The 21,891-nt window shown below is 47.9% G+C and overlaps 4 protein-coding genes across 6 annotated transcripts; 2 read left to right on the top strand and 2 right to left on the bottom strand.

The window, feature by feature from the left end:
• Positions 1 to 303: 303 nt before the first annotated feature.
• Positions 304 to 6,625, bottom strand: Vmo1 (vitelline membrane outer layer 1 homolog). 2 transcript variants are annotated; one of them, XM_087910398.1, is made up of 3 exons: positions 1,208 to 2,579; positions 980 to 1,095; positions 304 to 679 (listed from the first exon to the last, which is right to left on the bottom strand). In XM_087910398.1, exons 1-3 carry the CDS (start codon positions 1,397 to 1,399, stop codon positions 382 to 384), a joined length of 606 nt encoding a protein of 201 aa, XP_087766524.1. In that variant the 5' UTR covers positions 1,400 to 2,579; the 3' UTR covers positions 304 to 381. The 2 variants fall into 2 exon arrangements, 1 of the variants encoding a protein (XP_087766524.1); XR_015738823.1 differs by lacking the exon at positions 1,208 to 2,579 and adding an exon at positions 6,492 to 6,625 and having other exon boundaries at positions 667 to 679.
• Positions 5,208 to 6,732, top strand: Gltpd2 (glycolipid transfer protein domain containing 2). The gene is made up of 3 exons (XM_048448531.3): positions 5,208 to 5,502; positions 5,730 to 5,896; positions 5,982 to 6,732. Exons 1-3 carry the CDS (start codon positions 5,215 to 5,217, stop codon positions 6,517 to 6,519), a joined length of 993 nt encoding a protein of 330 aa, XP_048304488.3. The 5' UTR covers positions 5,208 to 5,214; the 3' UTR covers positions 6,520 to 6,732.
• Positions 6,733 to 9,740: 3,008 nt separating this feature from the next.
• On the top strand, positions 9,741 to 12,001 carry Psmb6 (proteasome 20S subunit beta 6). Its single transcript, XM_048448533.2, has 6 exons — positions 9,741 to 9,900; positions 10,260 to 10,327; positions 10,619 to 10,750; positions 10,869 to 10,998; positions 11,516 to 11,660; positions 11,786 to 12,001. Exons 1-6 carry the CDS (start codon positions 9,802 to 9,804, stop codon positions 11,926 to 11,928), a joined length of 717 nt encoding a protein of 238 aa, XP_048304490.1. The 5' UTR covers positions 9,741 to 9,801; the 3' UTR covers positions 11,929 to 12,001.
• Positions 12,002 to 16,205: 4,204 nt separating this feature from the next.
• On the bottom strand, positions 16,206 to 21,265 carry C9H17orf114 (chromosome 9 C17orf114 homolog). 2 transcript variants are annotated; one of them, XR_015003423.1, is made up of 3 exons: positions 21,137 to 21,265; positions 20,160 to 20,267; positions 16,345 to 16,482 (listed from the first exon to the last, which is right to left on the bottom strand). XR_015003423.1 is itself a non-coding variant. In XM_048448039.3 (2 exons), the coding sequence occupies exons 1-2, from the start codon at positions 16,976 to 16,978 to the stop codon at positions 16,319 to 16,321; spliced, it is 237 nt and encodes a 78-aa protein (XP_048303996.1). In that variant the 3' UTR covers positions 16,206 to 16,318. The 2 variants fall into 2 exon arrangements, 1 of the variants encoding a protein (XP_048303996.1); XM_048448039.3 differs by lacking the exons at positions 20,160 to 20,267; positions 21,137 to 21,265 and adding an exon at positions 16,906 to 16,978 and having other exon boundaries at positions 16,206 to 16,482.
• Positions 21,266 to 21,891: the final 626 nt, after the last annotated feature.

Genomic DNA, 21,891 nt, shown 5'->3' with positions numbered 1-21,891 from the left:
CAATAAGGAATAGATTGGGTCTAATCACCGAGTTTCCCATGTACAAAGGTGGGGTTTTGCATCCTGCTCCTTAATCTGAAGTCACTGATGATTCAGAAGGAGACAACTTGGGCTCTTAAAGGGAACCTAGTATCTACAAGTGTCCTCAGAAAGCCAGGGCCAAAAAAGTTATGTGTTTAAGTTCTTCAGTCTGAACTATGTGACCTACAACCCCTGAAGCCAAACCTGAACACAGGCTTTGCAGAGTCAAGGAAGAAGCAAGGAGGCACCTTCTCTCGTTTCTAAATCGAAGCGACAGCAAAGGCCAAGACCAAGAAGCTTTAATAGTAAGAGGCACGGTACTGGCAGGGTCCAGTGGGACAGTGGGCAGCGGCAACAGCGTCAGCTGTTACAGCAGAATATCCTGACGTCATTAAGTGCAGTGTCATCACGGGGCCCTCGAGGCTTCTGGATTTTGGTCTGCAAGCCACAGACACCTTTGACACAGGAGTCGCTCCAATCTCCATAATCTCCCCAGCTCAGCCCAGGCCCCTCCAGCTCCACACCGTCTGAGCAACGGAAGCGCACGTTGTTCACCGCAGTGTTGTCCCCAGGAAATGAAAACGGCTCCACCCGAAGAGAGAACGCCACTAGGTAGTGCGCGCCCGGACACCACAGAGGCTCGCTCCAGGAGCCCCAACTGCAAGAGAAGGAGACTTCTAATTGGCTCTGTGAGCACCTCCTACCCACCTGCGGCCTGCCAAACCAGGCCCTACCAGTACGGGATAGATTGGGCCTAATCGCCTGTGTTTCCCCGAGTGGGGAGGGGCAGACTTCCATCCCACTCCTCTGTAACTGTAACAGAGTTCACCTCGGGAAGGGGCGTCCTTTCGCGCTAGGAGAGTGCCCTTCCCATTGGGGATTGAACCTAGAGCTGTACACACACTAGATAAATACTCTATCACACTTTTTGTGGGGGGAGCGGGTCCCGAATTCCCACCTTCCAGATTGGGACTCCACAACATGCGTGTTTTGCTCTGCATTCCCTCGAGTACAGTGCAGCCGGATCCCGTTCAGAGCTGTGTCATCTCCAGGAATGCCTTGAGGGGGCTCCACCTGGGTAAGGAAGAGGGCAGAAGTGAGGTTCAGTGAGGGGATTGCCATTCTCAGCTCGGCAGTCCCTCATCCTCATATCTCTGTCCTTTAAGACCCAGATCTGAGCCTTCACCTTGATGGAGAACCCACTGGCAAAGTATCCATCAGGACACATCTCAGGCCAGGTCCAGTCACCCCAGGTCCCACCGTTGGTCACATCAATGATGGATGCGTATCGTTCCACTCTTATCTGTGTGTGTCCACAATGCATCACCCATAGCAGCAGCAGCAGCAGCAGCAGCTTGGCTTCAGACTGGAACTCCATCCTGCATTACCTGTGAACCTGGCTGCTTCCATGAATTTATATCAATCCTGTCCTTATCAGGATTCAGGTTGCAGGTCTATACCAGCCCTGTCCTTTCGTGGTTCAGATTGCGGAAGAATGACCAGGATTAAGTGGCACTCAAAACTAATCTGCTCCGGGAACCCTGAAGATCTGATTCCCAGCTCCGGGAGACGGAGGCCCCCCAAGAGCTAGGGAAGGAACGGCAGTGAAAACCGCTGAGTGGAAATTAGCACCTGCCCGATACTTATTATAGACCACTAGCTGTGACTGGCACTTGCAGCCATATTTCCTGTAATCCTCACAATGAGTGTAGAAGATAGAAATAATATCTCCTAGTTTGTAAAGGAGAGAGCTGGGTCTCAGAAAGAGCAAGTGATTTACCCCCAGTAAACAGAGGGAAATCCCAGCACTGGAAATGGAAGCCAGAGCTGGAGACTGTAGTGGTCCAGTGGAAATCTGGCGGGGACAGGGCTAGGCAGGGACAGTTCAAGGATGAGGGGCAACTTTACAGGATGTAAGAAAGCATCAGGTTAACATAGATCAAAAGTCTGTGACACGTAGGGGCTGGAAAAGCTCTTTTTAAGCCCGTGGCTCTGATCCTTTGAGAGGCTTGTTCACCAGACCTACCCAGAGAGACAGGGTCCCTCTCTGCAATCCAAGTTGTTCTGAAATACAGTGGGTAGCTGTCTTCGTTAGGGTTTCTATTGCTGCAATGAAATGCCACGGCCAAAAAACAAGTTTGGGGGAAGGGGTTTATTTAGTTGGCTTATACTTCCACTGGAGGAACTCAGGACAAGAAGTTAAGCGTGGCAGGAACCTGGAGGCAGGAGCTGGTGAGAGGCATGGAGGGTGCTGCTTACTGGCTTGTTCCCTATGGCTTGCTCAGCCTGCTTTCTTATAGAACCCAGAACCACCAGCCCAGGGATGGCACCACACACAATGGCCCTTCCTCGTCAATCATTAATTAAGAAAATGTCCTACAGGCTTGCCTTCAGTCTGATCTTATAGAGACTTCTTCTTCTTCTTCTTCTTCTTCTTCTTCTTCTTCTTCTTCTTCTTCTTCTTCTTCTTCTTCTTCTTCTTCTTCTTCTTCTCCTCCTCCTCCTCCTTCTCCTTCTCCTCCTCCTCCTCCTCCTCCTCCTCCTTCTCTCTCTCTCTCTCTCTTTCTCTCTCTCTCTCTTTCTTTCTTCTTTCTTTCTGTCTGTCTGTCATCTGCCTTGTTTTGCTTTGTTTTTCGAGTCAGGGTTTCTCTGTGTAGCTTTGGAGCCTGTCCTTGAACTAGCTCTGTAGATCAGGCTGGCCTCAAACTCACAGAGATCTGCCATCCTCTGCCTTTCGAGTGCTGACATTAAAGGCCTGTGCCACCACCACCCAACTGAGACTTTTTAAAATTGAGACTCCCTCCTCTTTAGCTTGTTTACATAAAACACCCAGCACAGTCGCCCAAACAAACCAGACTTCTCCGAATATTTCTGCCTAGGCCTCCCAAGTGCTAGGATTACCAGCAGGGGGCACCACATCCAGTGAGCCCGGAATAATTCTAAGGCTTTAAGAACAGGGACTGAGACAATGGAACAAATGGAGCTGCTCTTCCTCTGCTCCTGATATTCTTAAGACAGGGGTTACTGCGTAGCCAAGACTAGCCTGGAGCTCACCATATACCCCAGGCTGGCCTGGAACTCTTGATCCTTCTACCTCAGGCTCCTGAGTTCTGGGATTACACCCGCTTTGCCCTGGTTTGCTAATATTTTTTTAATCCTTTCCCGGAATGCCTTCCTTCCTATGACCAGTAGATGGATCCCTAATTCATAAAACAAGAAAACAAAACATGCTAGATTTGTCAGGGGGCAGGGACCATCTCTGATTTACTGGCCTCATTCAGACACATTACTCTCTTTAACGAAGATTTATTTATTTATAATGCATTTGATGCAAACAATATTCCAAATGCCTAAAATAACCAAGAAAAGTAAGGTGCCTGACCAGGCCTAGTGGCTCGAGTCTGTGTGATCACAGTGGCTCAGAAAGCGTAGGATAGAAAGTTCAGAACCAACCTGAGATGTGGACCATGGTGATACACACCTTTTCTCCCAGCATTCAGGAAGCAGAGACAAGCAGATCTCTGTGAGTTTAAGGACAGCCTGATCTATAGAGTGAGTTCCAGGACAGTCAGGGCTATAGAGAGATACTGTCTCAAATAAATCAATAAACCAGGCCTATATAGAGAGACCCTGTCTCAAAGAAGCAAATAAATAAAATGAATCAACCTGCTCAGTTTAGACCTTGTCTCAAAAATAAAAAGGGAAAGGAAAAAAGTGGGATTTAACGATGCCACAGCTCAAGGCTAAGTGCTTCCCTGGCACACGCAAAGTCACGGGTTCAGTCTTCAGAATCCACAGAGGGAGAAGGTACCTGTCTTCACCAAAGCTCACATTCCAGTGGGGAAGACAGAAGATGCTCCCAGTGCAGCTCGAGCTGTGCTACACACATACACACACACACACACACACACACACACACAAGTACACACACACATATATACACACGCATGCACACACATATATACACACGCACACATACACATATATACACACATGCACACACACACATATATACACACATACATGCACACACATACACACATATATACACACATATATGCACACACATACACACATATATACACACATACACACACACACACACAGAATACTGGGGGTTGAACCTGGAGTCTTGCATATACTAGAAAGACACTCTACCTCTGAGCTAAACCCCTAAGCATTTTGGTACTTTTTTTTAAAATTTTAAACTGTTTTTAATGTTTTTTTTTTCACAGAACAAGGTTTGATTTTTATTATCTTAAAAAGTTTAATATTAGTTGGGCAGTGGTGGCGCAAACCTTGTGCTTTTAATACTCCTACTTCAGCCTCCCAAATACCTAAGGCTTACATGAAGGCCTGGGCCACCATGCCCAGCTGTGAAAACACTTTCATATTCTGGGGAATCTAGTATACGGCCTGTCATGGTAGTAGAGTAAAGATTCATTTAGTGAAGGAAAAGTTAATGTGGAATCATGAACTTAAAAATGAAATCTAGGGGCTGGAGAGATGGCTCAGAGGTTAAGAGCATTGCCTGCTCTTCCAAAGGTCCTGAGTTCAATTCCCAGCAACCACATGGTGGCTCACAACCATCTGTAATGGGGTCTGGCGCCCTCTTCTGGCAGACAGAATATTGTATACATAATAAAAAAATAAATATTAAAAAAAATGAAATCTAAAGGCGCACACCTTTAGACCCAGCACTTGGGAGGTAGGGGCAGATGGATCTCCGTGAGTTCGAGGCCAACCTGGTCTAGAGAGTGAGCTCCAGGACAGGCTCCTAAGCTAATTAAATCATAAGAATGTAAAAGAAGAGCGCACAAAGGCCCGCCATCGCCCCCCAGCAAGAGTTATTGGGCAATTGGGATCAGCTTTCCGCTCACAGTGTTATTACTCGGTCCCCACATGAGATTTACAAAGACCCATTATCCTCAGGTTCTAATGGATTCGTGCCCAGGGTTAAAGTAGGACCCATAAGAGGCTGCCTCTTATTACAGGTTAGTCGCACATGTAAAGGTAACATGTCACATGCCAAATCCCCCAGATCTTCATTAGGTCCCTCACACCAGGCTCTGACCTCTGGGGTAAAGGACACAGGGGAGGGGGCCTTAGATTAATTATTAACCATCTGCAGCTCTGGACACCACGGGAGGCGAAAGCCACCACCCAGTTAGGTGAGGTATGCCAGCCAAGGCCATGGGGGTCTCACTGACATCCCCAGCCCTGGGACGCTGGTTCTGCCATGCAATTCCTTTCGCTATCCTCACGCTCACGCTATTATTTCTTTACACCAGTGTGCGACTCTTTCATGAGTGGCCTCTCGTGTTACCGGCTCAGAGAAGTCAGCAGTCCAGCCTGTTGGAACTCGAGCCCCCTTCTCCTTCTCCAGTCCTTACCGCCTTGCTTCAGATCACCTCCAGTACCCTGACAGGCTGCAGGCCCGGGGTGCAGTCCTGCAACCCAGAGGGACCGCTACCTTCCCAGGTACGTTTGAGTTAAGGTCAGAGTCCGAGGGCTCTGAACAAGAAACCAGGGGACCCAGACTGAGAAGCTAAGGAAAGGAGGGAGGCTCCTTTCTGTTCTCCTCTCCCTCCAGGTGATAAGAACCAGGAGGAAACCCGGCTAAACCGGAGGGACAGTTTTTCAGAACCCAATAGTAGGCTGGGCAGGTTAGGAGCTTTTCACCTATCTCTCCTATGTCTGCCTCCCAGATCGGTCCAGAGTTGACAGCCCTGGTGGTCCCGGAGAAGGAAGAGCCTCCCTGTCTGGGGCCTCAAGGGGTGCTGGGTCGCATGATGAGCCCCTTCCTGGCCTGTTTGAGCCCCGAAGGGGATGTAGAGTTGTCTCAGTATCTGGCAGGATGGAGGGAACTGCTCGGGTGAGTGGTCTCCCTCCCCAAAGCCGTCTTCCAAAGGATTGATTGCTCTTTCTCAAATCATCTCCACTTTTCCACCACCAAACAGGTTCCTAACCCCGCTTGGCTCTGTTTTCGCCTTCGCCACCAGTGAGGCCTTCGTCAAGGTAACCGCCCTCGAGGCTTGCGTGCACGGCCCAGATGCTTCGCACTACGCGTCGCTGGCTACTATGGCGACGTGGGAGCGGCAAGCAGGACTACTGGAGCGACCCGGGACCGCGCCCCGGGACCCAGCCAGGGCCTCGGGTTCTCGAACGCTGCTTTTGCTGCACCGCGCGCTGCGCTGGTCCCAGCTCTGCCTCCACAGGGTGGCGACAGGGACGCTCGGAGGTCCAGACGCTGGCGTGCAGTGCGGGGACGCCTACAGCATCGCGCTGGCCGAGCACCACCCATGGCTCATCCGTCAGGCTGCACGCCTGGCCATCCTCGCCCTCCCGAGTCGCGGCCACTTGCTCCAGCTGGCGTGTCCCGGAACCAGAGAGGCGGACGCGCGGGTGGCCCTAGCCCGTGCCGCCCGAGTTCTAGAGGACGTCTACAACCGAACCCAGAGCCTGCTGACCCACTATGGCCTGCTCCAGCTGGCTTGATGATCGCGGTGTCAGCGCACAGACCAGAAAGGCGTTGTTGTGGGGAGGGATCTACGCACCAAGGACCGGGCGACCTGGGTAGCCTTCCTCCTCCATGAAGTCACCAGTTAAGGCGCGCCCCCAGCAGGGTGTGCGTGGTGTGAGATCCTCTCATCCTTAGCCTCACGAAGCTGCAAGGAGCAATGAGGAATAAAGAATTCTTTAGTAACCGTCGACATAGGGCGTTATGTACGATGACCTGACCGTAGCTTAAGCCGGGAAATGTGGGAAGTTGTGTCACCCCTGTTCTCTGGATCTGAGAGACTCATTCCCCAGAGCCCATTTCAGCCACTCCCATGGCTTCAGTTGCCAGCCCTACACCAAGTCTCCAGTCCAGACCTGTCCTCTGAACTCCACACAGCAAAGGCAAACACAACACATCACACCTGAGTTCCACTCTGCCTCCGCCGGAAGTACATCTATCTCCCTTTGTGTTCTCTGTCTCCAACCTAAAGCCTGTGCATCACGCCTCTCATCAAACAGACACTCGGCTTCACACAGTGTTTATCAAAGGTCTCCTTGGTCCACAATCCCATACTAGTGAACAAGAAAGGGTTAACCATTTCATATACTAACTCCGAAATTGTACCTCAGATCTGCTTTCTTTTGAACTCTAGAATTCTGTATATCCAGCTTGCTATTCGGCATTTCCATTTGAGTGTCAACTAGGCATCGCACACCTAACAGGTTCGGACTGAGTTTCTAATGCCTTCTTCGCATAAAATATTCCCTCCATAGTCTTCTTAGCTCAGTAAGGAATTCTGTTTTTCCAGATCCTCAGACTCAAAATCTTGTTAAACTGACTTTCACCACACCAGCATTGAATCTGTGAAAATCTGACCATTCACCACACTTTCCCACCATTTTCTTTCTTTCTTTCTTCCTTTCTTTCTTTCTTTCTTTCTTTCTTTCCTTCCTTCCTTTCTTTCTTTCTTTCTTTCTTTCTTTCTTTCTTTCTTTCTTTCTATCAACCTTATGTATCACCTGGATTATTGTAAAGTACTTGAGGTGTCCGGATCCTCATCATCCACATGAAAGCAGGGTGTGCTCCAGACAGTGGGAACGCACAACTTTAGTCCCAGCACTACGTAGGCAGAGGCAGGCAGGTCTCTGTGAGTTCCAGGACAGCCTGAGCTACTAGTGAGGCCCTATCTTGAGAAAAACAAACAAACAAAAAACAGGATGGGCATGACAACCTACTAATAACCCCAGCAGAAGGAATGTAGAGGGGGGAGGATTGGGAGTTTAAAGCCAACACAGCAAGTTGGAGGCTACATAAGATCCTATTTAAAAAAAAAAAAAAAGCCAGAAAAACTAAACCTGCTAGCAGGGAGTTGTAATCCCAGCTACTTGGGAGGCTGATACAGCAGTTTAACAAGCATGGTGCTTGCCTGGGCTACAGACAAGTTCACAGCTAGCTTTGTCAGTTTAGGGAGATCCTTCTTGAAAATAAAAAAAGTAAAAGAGTCCTGGGGATGTCTCTTACTGATAGAGCGCTTGCCTAGGATATATGCACAGGTTCGGACTTTGAACCCAGCAACAAAAGCAAAAACTAAACAGAAATCTTAGAAAGCAATGCATTGGCAAGATGGTTTGCGGTATTGCCACGGAAACACAACCAATCAACAAAAAAATGAATACACTTGATTTCACCAAAATTTAAAATTTCATCTTTTTTCACTTTTAGTTATTTGTTGGGGGAGGGGAGGTGCATTGGAGCCACAGTGACTGCGCGGAGGTCAGAAGACAACATGCAGGAGTTGGTTCCCCTTCCACCACATGGACAAGACACCTCTGCTGGCTGAGCTATTTTACTTGCCCAAAATTTTAAAATCTTGCTATAATCAAGTGGTAGAAATATACCTGAAAATCATATATCTGATGTTTCTAGTAATGTGTGTGTGTGTGTGTGTGTGTGTGTGTGTGTGTGTTTGTGTATAATAACCCACATGTCTTTAATCCCAGCCCTCAGGAGTCAGTAGGCAAAAGCAGGTGGGTCTCTGAGTTTGAGGCCAGCCTGGTCTACAGAATGAGTTCCAGGACAGCTACACAAAGAAATCCTGTCTCGAGAAACCAAAACAACAGCAACAAAACCCTACTTGCCTGGTGATGGTGGTGCAGGCCTTTAATCCCAGTACCGGGAGGCAGAGGCAGGCGGATCTCTGAGTTCAAAACCAGCCTGTTGTACAGAATGAGTTCTAGGATTGGTTTCATAGCTACTAGAAAACCTTGTTTTAAAAAACAAACAAAAACAAAAAAAACACCAAGTAACTCTTTTTTAAAGTTTTTTATTTTATGTTCACTGGTGTTTTGCTATGGTGTCAGATCCTGTCTAGAACTAGAATTACAGACGGTTGCTTGCTGCTATGTGGGTACTGGGAACTGAACCAGGGTCCTCTGGAAAAGAAGTCAGTACTCCAACTCCTAAGTATACGTTTTTTAAAATGAGAAAACCTTGAATGGACATTTGCCCCAAGAAGATACACAAATGGCTCACTAGCCATAGAAATATGCTTAACTAATAATTATTTGGGAAAAACAAATCAAAATCACAAGCTCACATTCACATGCACTAGAATAGCTATGATTAAAAAACATAATACGGATAGACAAAGAGATGGATGGATGGATGGATGGATGGATGAACGGCCAGACGGACGGCCAGAGAGAGTGACAGAGAGAGAGAGAGACAGAGACTGGTGATATCGCATGATATGACAGGTGTGGTTGTGGTACAGATGCTCCAGAAAACAATTCTAGCTTCTTCAAAAGACCCAGAAAATCAACTCCAAGCATACACTGCTAAGTTTGTACCCATGCCCTAACCATTAAAACAGATACTCTATCTCATGGGCTCTTTGAACCAGGACACAATCAGGTTCTAGCATGTCCAGCCTTTGGACACTGCACACAAATATCCTGAAGTTGGGCCGCAGTTACAACTGTCTTGAGCCTGGGGCACCAGCAGGCCCCTGGTTGGACGCGTCTGTAAGAGTCCCCGCCCACTCCTTCCCGCCCTGTACCCACCCACCCCCTTTTTTTTTTTTTTTTTTTTTTTTTTTTGTAACTTGACACATTGCCGTAAGTGTTCACTGTCGCACGCGGCCGGTCCGTGTACGCCCTACGTTCCCTTCCGCCGTCCCCCTCAGCCTCGCTTCCCGCCCAGAAGGCCGCGGAGTGGTACTTAAGAGAGTGACGGAGCGCTTTACGACAGTTGCTTGGTGGCAGCAGTAGAAGGGGAAGATGGCTGCCGCCTTAGCTCTTCGCGGCGGGGGCTCTGCACCGGCTTTTGGGCCGGAGGCTCTCACCCCAGACTGGGAAAACCGGGAAGTCTCCACAGGGGTGAGGAAAGAGACGGAATTCAGAACACATGTAGTAGGCCTGACGCGAGGGAAAGCTTAGTGCGTTGGAGAGGACAGTGTTGTTTTGCGAGAGGGAGAAGGGTTCTTTGGATGCTGGAGTGGGGTGGTACCTTTCATGGTGAGAGGTGAGCGGTGGACCGAGCGTACGATTCTGGATCCTGGGGCTTGAAGATTGGAATTTTTACATTTGAAGCGTTAAGCCCCCGTAAGATTTGATAGTGGGTCCACGGAGCACGAATTTTGTATTATAAGATCCGGGTGAGGAGTCATCGAGGTTAATGAATCTCGAGAACGTAGCAAGGCTCACCTTCACCCTTCTTACGCTCTTCTTTTTCCCAGACCACGATCATGGCTGTGCAATTTGATGGGGGCGTGGTCCTAGGCGCCGACTCTAGAACAACCACTGGGTGAGCTCAAAACAGAAAAAGTTTTCGTGTGTCCCCCACCCTATTCTGCCCACCGGTCCGTCCTTACCGTCCTCAGACCACTGTGGGAAGAGACGTTTCTCCACTACCTGGAGATTTGTTCCCAATTCTATTGCTTCCAGTTTCCCGCACCTTTTGGTGAAATAGGAATAAAGGTCTGGCCCCCATTCACCCTATTTCATTTCCAGAAGGACTGGTGGGTAGTACCAGGATTTCTCCCCGAAGCTGGAGGGAGGCAAGTGGGGTCTTTCTCACTGTTCCGCCATCCCGCAGGTCCTACATCGCCAACCGAGTGACTGACAAGCTGACCCCTATCCATGACCATATCTTCTGCTGCCGCTCGGGCTCAGCAGCTGATACCCAAGCCGTAGCCGATGCCGTCACATACCAGCTTGGTTTTCACAGGTGCTTGTGGGCAGGGGAGGAACAAACATCCTAAGGGATCTGGGACATAGGGCACCCAGACGTCTGCCTGGAGGTCCTGACACTGCCTCCTCTGTGACCTTCCAACCCCACCTTCTAGTATCGAGCTGAATGAGCCTCCACTAGTACACACAGCCGCCAGTCTCTTTAAGGAGATGTGTTACCGCTACCGAGAGGACCTGATGGCAGGGATCATCATTGCAGGCTGGGACCCTCAAGAAGGAGGGCAGGTCAGGCCCTTCTGCCAGAGCACTGGAGTCACACCTTCGATGCTCCACGCTCCTCAGCCATTTCATATCTCTCTGTTTGTGTGTGTCTGTGTCTGCCTGTCTGTCCGTCTGTCAGCCCTGTTGCACATATTCCTGTGGGTATCTGCATGTAGATGCAGAGGCCTTTGTGTGGCAGCCCGGGGGTCAGGGGTCTGCTGGGAGGGTCTTCTAGTCTCTCCACTTCACACTGAACGCGGAGCTCACCTTATAGCGAGGCTGCCTGGCCAGTGAGCTCTAGAGCTCTTCCCCTCTACCCCTTCTCCCAGTGCAAGGACAGGCATGCCTGCCTTTTACATAGTGCCAGGGACTTAAATCAGATACTCATGCTTGCCCAGCAGGCCCTTTACCAGCCATTTTTTGGTTTCTCTTTCTATCTCTACCTTGCCATAAACTTTCTCCAAACCAGAATAAAATGGGGCAGGTGAATGTACATGTGTGGAGTACAACTGATGGCTTTTCTCCTCCCTCCCTCTGGCAGGTGTACTCAGTTCCCATGGGGGGTATGATGGTAAGGCAGTCCTTTGCCATTGGAGGCTCTGGGAGCTCATATATCTATGGCTATGTTGATGCTACCTACCGGGAAGGCATGACCAAGGATGAATGTCTGCAGTTCACTGCCAATGGTGAGAATTTGGGCTTCTAGGCCTGTGAACCTCAGCCCTCATTACCCAAGCCATGCCAAGATTCCTTATTCCTTGCCATGTTCTCAGCACCTAACTCCAAACCCATTTCCTCCTTTTATCTACAGCTCTTGCTCTGGCTATGGAACGGGATGGCTCCAGTGGAGGGGTGATCCGCTTGGCAGCCATTCAAGAATCTGGGGTAGAGCGGCAGGTCCTTTTGGGAGACCAGATACCCAAATTCACCATTGCTACTTTACCACCTCCCTGAATCCTAGTGTGCTACAGTATAATAAGAGATATTCATACTGGTGCAAAAGTTAATAAACAGTTTTGCAAAGAGATGTTTCTGTTTTGGGGTTCTTTTCTTAACTTCAAGCTTGAACTTGTTAGGTCCATTCTTTTGTGCAAACTACTGCCCTGAGGTTGGTGGGAACTAGAGAGGTGATGAGGGAGATTTATAAACGCTCTCTTCTATTCTGATGATGATGATTGAATCATTTTTGGTTGGTTAGGTTTTCTTTAATTACTGAGTTTTTTTAAAAAATATTTATTTATTTATTATGTGTACAATCTTCTGCCTGTGTGTATGCCTGCAGGCCAGAAGAGGGCTCCAGACTCCTTTACAGATGGTTTGAGCCACCATGTGGTTGCTGGGAATTGAACTCAGGACCTTTGGAAGAACAGGCAATGTTCTTAACCTCTGAGCCATCTCTCCAGCCCCTAATTACTGAGTTTTATGTGCATTGGTGTTGTATCTGCATATATATTTGTGTGAGAGCAGTGGGTCCTCTGCAACTAGAGTTACAGACAGTTGTGAGCTGTCATGTGGGTGCTGGGAATTGAACCCGGTCTTCTGAAAGAGCAGTCACTGCTCTTAACTGGTGAACCATCTCTCCAACACCTTTTTCTTTTTTGAGACTAGATCTCTCATAGCTCAGACTGGTCTTGAGCTTGTGGCAATCCTCCTGCCTTTGCTTCTTGAGTGCCCAGGTCACGATATGTGTACCACAGATGTGGTCAGGAGTGGTTTCTGAATCTTTTCCTGTAGATCATATTTACTCTGCATACCCAGGTACCCGAGCCACCAGAATGTGGTTGATACTGGGGCTGCAGCAATGTCTTAAGTCAACTTAGAATTATGAGACTGCAATCACCTCCCCTGCTGCAGACAACATGATGACTGCTGACTCGGAGGTCTACAAGTGAAAATTAAGGTGGATACTAGCTGGCAACCATAAGGAGTGCTTTTGGCCACTGTCCTCTTGAGGCTGAGAATGGGCTTCAGTCCCTTTAGAGCTGTCCCTGTTCTAACCAAGGACCTAAGTGACTCCATCTTTCCAGTTTTACTTTCTCTAATCCATTGATCAGGGAACCATAGAAGCCGCATTTACAGAGCCTGTTGTGGAATAGTTCAGAGGGTAGGAAGGATGGTTCTTACGGAATTTCTCATTCCTAAGGAAGGGGAGAGGAAGACAAAATACCCTAATGAGCAACTTGGGGAAGATTGATCACCGCACAGTCTGAGATTATCATGGCAGAGCAGACACAGTGGCAGTGTGAAGCCACTGGTTACCCTGTACCCATGAGCAGGAAGCAGTGCCACTTGACTGTGTTTATTTATTCTGGAACTCCAGCCCATGGAATGGTACAACCTACATTTAGGATGGCTCTCTCCACCTCCGTTAACCTAGAAACTCCTCCACAGGTACGCTCAGGGGTTTGTTTTCCATGAAGTTAACAGTATAAACCACCACAAGCAGTAAGGGCCTAATTAAGTGAAAAGAGCAGAAAGGGATCTGACTCTAAACATTTAACTAAAAATACTTCAGATTTTCATGCCCATATCTGTGCTCCCTTTTAAGTTCTCGCTCTTGAACTTAACAGTTCAGCTCTAAAAAATTTCTGAGAGTATATAGCCATCTCCAAGTCCCTGCCCTTACGTAATCCTTTAGTTACAGGACAACAAAAAGATGTTTGTAATTATGAGCCCACGTTGCTTCTCTGTGGCACAGGTCTCAGGATCAGGCCAGGCGCAGCACTTGCCTTTAATACTGGGCGGAAGCAGATGGTTCTGAGTTTGGGGCCAGCCTGGTCTACATAGGGAGTTCAGAGTCAGCCAGGGCTACCTAGTGAGACCCTGTTTCAAAACAATAACCCCCCCCATAAAAAGAAAGACAAAAACATTCCTTAGGAGCTTGCCATTCCACCAAGAATACTGGCTACTTAGGACCTAGGAGACCAACAGCTGCCCCAGCTTTGACACTAATCCCTGGTGCTTTTTCTGTTTTCTAGAATTCATGGGATTTTGTACTTAAATATTTGTTGAGTAGATTTTGCTACTTATTTTTGTTTTGCAGTGCTAAGCATCAAAGAAAGGGCTCTGCAGTGCTAGACAAGTAATTTACAACCGGACTACATCTTCTATCCCATGAGTTTAGACAAGGTTTCTCTGTAGTCTAGGCTTCCCCTGAGCTTAGGATCCTTCCTCACCCTTCAGAGTGCTGGGGTTATAGGTGTATACTACCAGGTGCAGATCCCCAAGTCTCCTGGAACTCACTCTGTAGACCAGGCTGATCTCAAACTCAGAGATCTGCCTGCCTCTGCCTCCCAAGCGCTACCACCACCCAGCCCCAAGTTTCTTAAGACAGATCTCACTCTCAGACTGACCTGGAACTCACTATGTAGCCCAGGCTCTCCTGGAACTTGTGGCCACCCTCATACCTCAGTCTCCTAGATTTTATACAGGAGCCAACTGTGGTTAGCAAACTTTCTTCCTAATGGAGTATTTTAGGTTTGCAGCAGAACTGAGCTGAAGGTGAAGAGACTTCTAAATATCGCTCGCTTACCTGCACACGTGCAGAGCCTCCTCATTCGTCAGCATCTTACACCAGAGCCAGTGGCCTGCACTGACGCGTCCCTCCCCAGCTTTCCCCAGAGGCCGCCTCATCAGGAAAGCCTTTTCTGATCCCTTGAAATGGAAGAAACACTCCCGACCCCCAACCCGTTCTCACATTACCCTGTTTAATTTTCCTCCTAATTGCTATGTCCTGAGAGCCTGCTTGCTTTTTGTTATCTACTGTCCATACTAGAAAGTCAACTCATGAAAAGAAGGAATTCTTCCTGATGCATTGACAAGTCATCGTCACTGACTAGCAGGAGTAGACACTACATTCTTTAAAGGATATTCTAATTTATTCTTGGACAGTTTCATACATTTACACAATATATCTTGATCATATCCACTCCCCATTGCTCCTTTTGGGCCCTCCCCCAACATGTCTCTCTTCCATTTTCATGTAATATATAGCTATACCTATCTAGACAGACACACAAACAGACACAGGTAGGTAGGTAAATAGATAGATAGTGCATCCAATTAGTGTTGCCTGAATGCACATGCGTATGGGGCCATCCACTGGAACATGGGTAGCATACCAGGGGCCTCACCCCCAAAGACAATTGACTCCCTAGCAGCCAACAATTGCCAATAGCTCCTCAGCTAGGAATGGGGACTCTGAGCTCCTCTTCCATTCTTGCTGGAATTTTGACTGACTTGATCTTGTGCAACTTCTCTGGGTTTATGAGTTCAAAGACCATGCTGCTAAAAGCGTTTCTCAGCATTCCTTCCCATTCTCCATCTCTTACATTCTTTTCACTCCCTCTTCTAAGTTAAGACTTTTAAAGGTTTTATTTGTGTGTGTGTGCGCGCGCACACACACACACAGGCACACACGTTCATGCCACAATACATATGTGGAAGTCTGAGGATAACTTTGTGGAATTGATTCTCTTCTGCCTTGTTAAGGCAAGGTCTAACTTGTTTCTGCCTATGCTTCGTACAGTCTTCACCTCCCATCTCTCTAGGAGTGCTGGAATTAAAGCTGTACTTTGGGTACCTGGGTTTTTACAAGGGGCACAATGATCAAACCCAGGTCTTCAGACTTTATGCAGCAAGTGTCTTTACCCACTGAGTCACCTCCTAACACTAGGTAACAAACTCTTAGCTGGGTCATAGTGGTATATGCCCTTAATCTTGGCACTTGGGAGACAGAGACAGGCAGATCTCTGTGAGTTTAAGGCCAGCCTGGTCTACAGAGTGAGTTCCAGGACAGCCAAGGCTACACAGAGAAACCCTGTCTCAAAAAACAAAACAAAATTTAATTCTGTTTCCTGTCTTGTCCAGGCCCCAACTTCACCTTTTGATACATTCAACTCCAAAGCCTGATTTCAGCAAACATTTTTTTTTTTCCAGGACAGGTTTCTCTGTGTAGCCCTAGCTGTCCTGGAACTAGTTTTGTAGACCAGACTGGCCTCAAACTCAGAGATCCGCCTGCCTCTGCCTCCCAAGAGCTGGGATTAAAGGCATGTACCACCACCACCCGGCTTTTTTTTTGGGGGGGGGGATTTCAGCAAACTTAACTTTCCTATTAGTTATACTTGGGATCTACCTTGGATCCAGCATTCCCCTCTGATCATACACTTTCTGTCTCAGACTTGTAACCCAGACCTAGTCCGCCTCCAGTCACCCCCACCAACACTCAACACTTGGTGACTCTGAACAAATTTAATGAGGTCATGACAGACTTGGGACCACTGAGAAATGTGACAGAAGGGTGCTAAGACTTCCTGGAGTAAAGTTTGGCCCCTGGTTGTCCCTTTCAGATGGTAGAGTCATTGGCTGATGCCACGTCATGCAGCTGGTGCCGGAAGGAGAGTCGAGCTTTCCGGCTTAAGTAGGCACCAGCCCCTGGGGAGGACAGTCCCCCGGCCACAGTGGGGGCTACAGCTGGGCTGGGATCTGGAGGGGATGCAGGTTCCAGGCCTAAAGAGGGAAACCAGAAGAGGAAGAAGGGTTGGAGGGGGAAGGTCAGGGTTCAGCTCCCCTTCGCTAGAAGAGATGAGGGATGTTGGTGGCAGCAGCAAGACTACGGAGAGGGATCACGAGGCCAGCGTCCCCGGGATACGGCCTGAGCTGTTGAGAGACCCCCCTCCAAATCCCTCTCCTGCTCAAAAGCACCCCAGTGCTTGAGGCGGTGATCTGCTGTCACCATCTTGAAATTCTTACACTTTTACCACAGCCTTCCATCCTTCCAATTTGCAGTAGTCTCTGCAAAATCTTCAGGTGGCCCTGAGGAGACAGGAGAAATCCGCTTCCCACCTAGGCAGCAGATCCTTTCCCTTCCCTGTTTGAGGGTTTATCCCCCCCATTCATACCACTTTGCCCTTTCCCCCATCAACCCCATACCTGTCCCTCTTGCAGTCCCCCGCTGTCTCCGGCACCCACACCACGGAAAACACCAAGCCCCCTTCAGACCCATCTCAATACTGGAGACTGGGACGTTGGGAAGGGCCAGGAGGGCCCCAGGGAGGGGGTGTGGTTTTCAAGTCCCCCCATCGTGGGCAAAACTACCACTTAGCTTCAGACCGCCTGGTGATTATAGGCGCCAGGAGGTAGAAGGGAGGGAAGAAGGCGGGGAAGAAGAGTGGGGGACTAGCCCCATTCAAATACTTATATCTGGTGCCCTCTTGATTTAGGGGCCCCTTTATCCTCAGGAAAAAAAGAGGATGTTGGGAGGGATTTCATGACAGAGCAGGCAGAGGGGTGCCACGACAGTGAAAATTCAGTAGAGCAGATCTCTTAACTTGGGGTCAGGCTGGACACCGCTGGCAAGGGGGATCTGTTTTGTTTTGAATTTTTGGTATTGGTAACAGGGCCCAGGGCCTCCTGTATGTTGTGGGGGGGGCTTTATCACTAAGCTATCCATCCCCTCCCCATCACCATTTTCTTTGCCTTTTAAATTTTATTTTAGGCATACAGATTTAAAGAATATTAAGTTTTTGGCATAAGAAACTTTATCCAGAGAAAGAAATGTGTTCTCACTAAGTGGTCTGCTAACTCTTTGTGTTTGTTTTGGTTTTGAGACAGTCTGACAATGTGACTCAGACTAACCTGGAATCCCTGGTGATTCTCCTGCCTCAGCCCCTCAGTGAGAGGATCACAGGCCTACACCTCTAGGCCCAGCTGGTCCCTTGACTTGTCCTTGTTTGTTACCTGTTGCTGTTGTTTTACAGTGTGGATCTCACAGTATTGTCCAAGGTTATCTCAACAAGAGGTGAGTGTTCTGCCATAGGGATCTTTTGAGGTGCTGTTACCATCCTGATTTTACAGGTGAGGAAGGGGGTCACTGAGAGGTGGGTTACTTGTCCAAGGTCGGTGACCCAGAGCTGGATAGCTGCCTCTTCAACCCTGCCCTAAGTCCATCTGAATCCAGCTCAGATTTAACATTACTCCACACTTTGCAAGGCACTGATGTCCTTAGCTAGACACAGGCTGGAACCTCGGGTCCTGAGCACCATAACCAAGTGCCCTGATAGAGCTGCTCGCGCACTGCGCCATCGTTCCCGGAGGTGCCGCCAGCAGGAATGTTGGGAAGCTCTGCTGGCTGCACTGTACTGTACTTAGAAGTCTAGTGGGCTTTGTTGGTTTACTTTTTAAGATTTGCAGTGCTGGGAATGAAACCTCATATGTGCTTGGAAAGCTCTCTACCACTGAGCAAAGACCCAGCAATGGAGGAGGGGGTGATGTGTTACTTTTGTTTGTTTGTTTTCTGAGAGAGAATTGCATGTAGCCTTGAACTCCTGCTGTGATGCCTCTGTCTCTCTTTTCTTTTTCTTATTCTTATTTTTTTAGATTTATTTATTTAGTGTGTATACAGTATTCTCCCTGCATTTTTGCTTGTGTGCCAGAAGAGGGCACCAGATCTCACTACAGATGTTTGTGAGCTGCCTTGTGGTGGTGGCTGGGAATTGAACTCAGGACCTCTGGAAGAGCAGCCAGTGCTCTCAACCTCTGAGCCATCTCTCCAGCCCCATGCCTCTATCTCTCGGGTGCTGCTTTATAGGTGAGGGCTACCACACTTGGGCTTTTTTTTTTTCTGGTAACTGAGTTGGCAGGGGTGGTGCACCCCTAAAATTTAGTGGCACTCGGACTGAAGCAGGAAGATGCTCCTCCAAGTCCAGCATGGGCTACACGGTGAGACCTTCCTGCTGCCCCCTAAAAAAGAACCTCATGGAAACAAAATGTGTTCATTAATTCTTTTGTCAACGTGTCACAAGTTAGAGTCATCTGGGCAGAAGGAACCTCAAGTAAGAAAATGTTCCCCATCAGATTGGCCTGTAGGCAAGTCTGTGGGGGTTCCTTGGTTGGTCATTGATATGGGAGGGCCTGGGCAAGTGGTCCTGGGATGTAGAAGAAAGGAAGCTGAGCAGGGCAGGGGAGCAAGCTAGGGAGCAGTGTTCCTCGGTGACATTTGCTTCAGTTCCCACCTTGGCTTCCATTGGCAGACTATGACCTGGGATACGTGAGCCAAATGAAAGTTCCTTTTTGTTTAACTTGAGACAAGGTCTATCTATGTAGCCCTGGCTATCCTGAAATTCACTATGCAGACCAGGCAGGCCTTAAATACATCAGGTTCCTCCTGCCTTTGCCTCCTGAGTGCTGGAATGAAAGATGTGTGTCACCATGCCAGCTCAAGTTGCTTTTGATCTTTTTGTTTGCTTGTTTGTTTGTTTTTTGAGACAGGGTTTCTCTGTAGCTTTGGAGCCTGTCCTGGAAATAACTCTGTAGACCAAGTTGGCCTCGAACTCACAGAGATCCGCCTGTCTCTGCCTCCTGAGTGCTGGGATTAAAGGCGTGCGCCACCACCACCCGGCTGCTTTCAATCTTTATCATATCAACAGAAACATAACCAAGACACTAAGTATATATATATATGTCTTGAACACCCATACACACCATACAGCTCCATTGAGTTTTGCACTCAGATGTTTCTCATGTATGTGTATGGGAAGGGGTGTGCATGCATGTGTATGCAGAGGACAGAGGTTAACATCAGGTAACTTTATCATTCTCCATCTTATTTTTAACTTACACTTTAAATTTATTTTGTGTGCATGTTGGATGTGTGTGTGCGTGTGTGTGTGTGTGTGTGCGTGTGCGTGTGTGTGTGTGTGTGTGTGTATGTGTGCCACGGCATAGCAAGTGTGGATGTCAGAAGTCAACTTGATGAAGTCAGTTTTCTTCTAACACCACGTGGGTCCCAGGAGTCAAACTCAGGTGGTCAGGTGTGGCAGCAGGTGACTTTACCCTCTGAGCCCTCTCACTGGCCCCCTCCACCTTAGTTTCCGAGAGAAGGGTCTCTTTATTGAACTTAGAGACCCACCTGTCTTTATCCCCAGAAGTGCTGGAGTCGCCTGCCACCATGCCTGACTTGTGTGTGTGAGGGTTGGTGAGTATGCACACTCACAGAGACAGCTCCCCAGTCCCCAGGCTTTTGTGTGCAGACGGAGGCTCTGAATTCAGGTCCTCATGCTTGCGCATCAAGTACTGTATCGATTGAATCATCTCCCCAGCCCAGAAACAAATCTTCTTTCTACCGCTCTAGAAATTTCCCTTATAAAAAGCCCCTTCTCCATGCCCTGCCTCAGGCAACTACTTACCTGATTTCCATTACTATCAGCTGGTTTTGTCGGTTTCAGAACTTTGTATGAATGTAATCACACTGTATTACTCTTTCATGTCTGGTGTCTTTCAGCACAGTGATTTATCTATAGTAACAATTGATGTGGTTTATAGTTTATTGCAGTGTACTTCAGAACACACATAAAATTCACCCTTTTAAGACACAATTCCATGGTGGTTTTTGCTATACTCACAGAGTTATATAACCATCACAACTAATTTTAGATTTTCCATTACCCTCAAGAAACCCTTGTACTCATTAGAAGTCATCCCCGTCCTCCTTCTCCCTACCCTGACAGCCACTAATCTACTTCCTGCTTCTGTGAGCTTTTTTATTCTGAACATTCCATATTGTGATGATTAGGTAATTTTTTTAGGCCAATCTATCAACTAACTATATTGACAAGATACTTCTTGGTTATATGTTGAAGAAATATATAATACAAAATACAGGAAAAGCTGGTCCATCCCTTCCTACTTTCCTCCCTACCCACCCACTCCAAATATTCCTCATTGTTCCTCGCTGTGATTTGGCCAGAACAGGGCTTAGAGTCAAGATGGATAATTTGATTATCAACTTTTTTTCCCCTTGAGACAGGGTTTCTTTATGTAGCATTAGCTGTCCTAGAATTAGCTTAAAAGTCTTGAATTCACAGATCTGCTGCCTCTGCCTCTGGGACTGAAGCCATTCACCACCGCCACCACTGCTTGGCTTGATTGTCAACTTGGGGTAGGGGTGGCACAAGCCTTTAATCCAGGCATTTGGGAGGCAGAGGCAGGCAGATCTCTGTGAGTTTGGAGCCAGCCTGGTCTACAGAGCGAGTTCCCAGACAGTCACAGCAGTTACATAGAGAAACCCTGTCTCTCTCAAGAAGCTAAAATAATAATAACAACAACAACAACAACAACGTCTAGGGAAGGCTGAAGAGATGGTTCAGCAGTTAGAAGTACTTACTTAACTGCTCTTGCAGAAGACCTGGGTTCAACTCCTGGCACTCACACAGCTGTTCACAATCCCCTGTAACTCCAATTCCAGGGCTTCTGATGCTCTCTTCTGACCTCCTTGTGTTCCTACATGCACATGCTATATATACATACATCATGACGCACACATACACACAAAATAAAAAAAAATAAAAACTTACCTGAGCTTGTTGTGACTCACACCGTTGATCCCAGCACCCAGAAGACAGAGGCTGGTGGCTCTCTGTGAATTCCAGGCCAGCCTGGTCTACATCTCAAGCTGTAAAGCATCTTCTATAAACAGCAGCAGCAACAACAAACACATTAGGCTTGAATGAGTACTTTGGGGCAAGTCTGTGAAGATGTTTCCAGAGAGGGGGGTTGTTTGGATTTCTCAAATAGGACCTCACTCTGTAGCCCAGGCTAGCCTCAAACTCATAATGATCCTCAGCTGTCTCAGCTGAGAATACAAGTGTGACTCACAATTCCTGCTCTCTAAACACATTGACCTGAAGAACAAACACGTGTCCTGAGTGTAGATGTCACTGCCCCTGTGCTGGGGTCCAGGAATGAATAAAAAGGGAAGCAAGAAGAAGTCACCCTTAAGTGCCTTGATAAACAGATACTTAAGCATAAGCAATACAGCTAAGATCATTAACATTCAGAGATGTACAGTTTTGGGTGGTTTTTGTTGTTGTTGTTGTTGTTGCTTTGTTTTGTTTTGTTTTGTTTTGAGACAGGGTTTCT

The sequence above is a fragment of the Myodes glareolus genome, chromosome 9 (assembly GCF_982192425.1).
Source record: "Myodes glareolus chromosome 9, mMyoGla1.1, whole genome shotgun sequence".
In the NCBI taxonomy this organism is placed as follows: domain Eukaryota; kingdom Metazoa; phylum Chordata; class Mammalia; order Rodentia; family Cricetidae; genus Myodes; species Myodes glareolus.
This window is presented reverse-complemented; position numbering and strand designations above follow the sequence as displayed.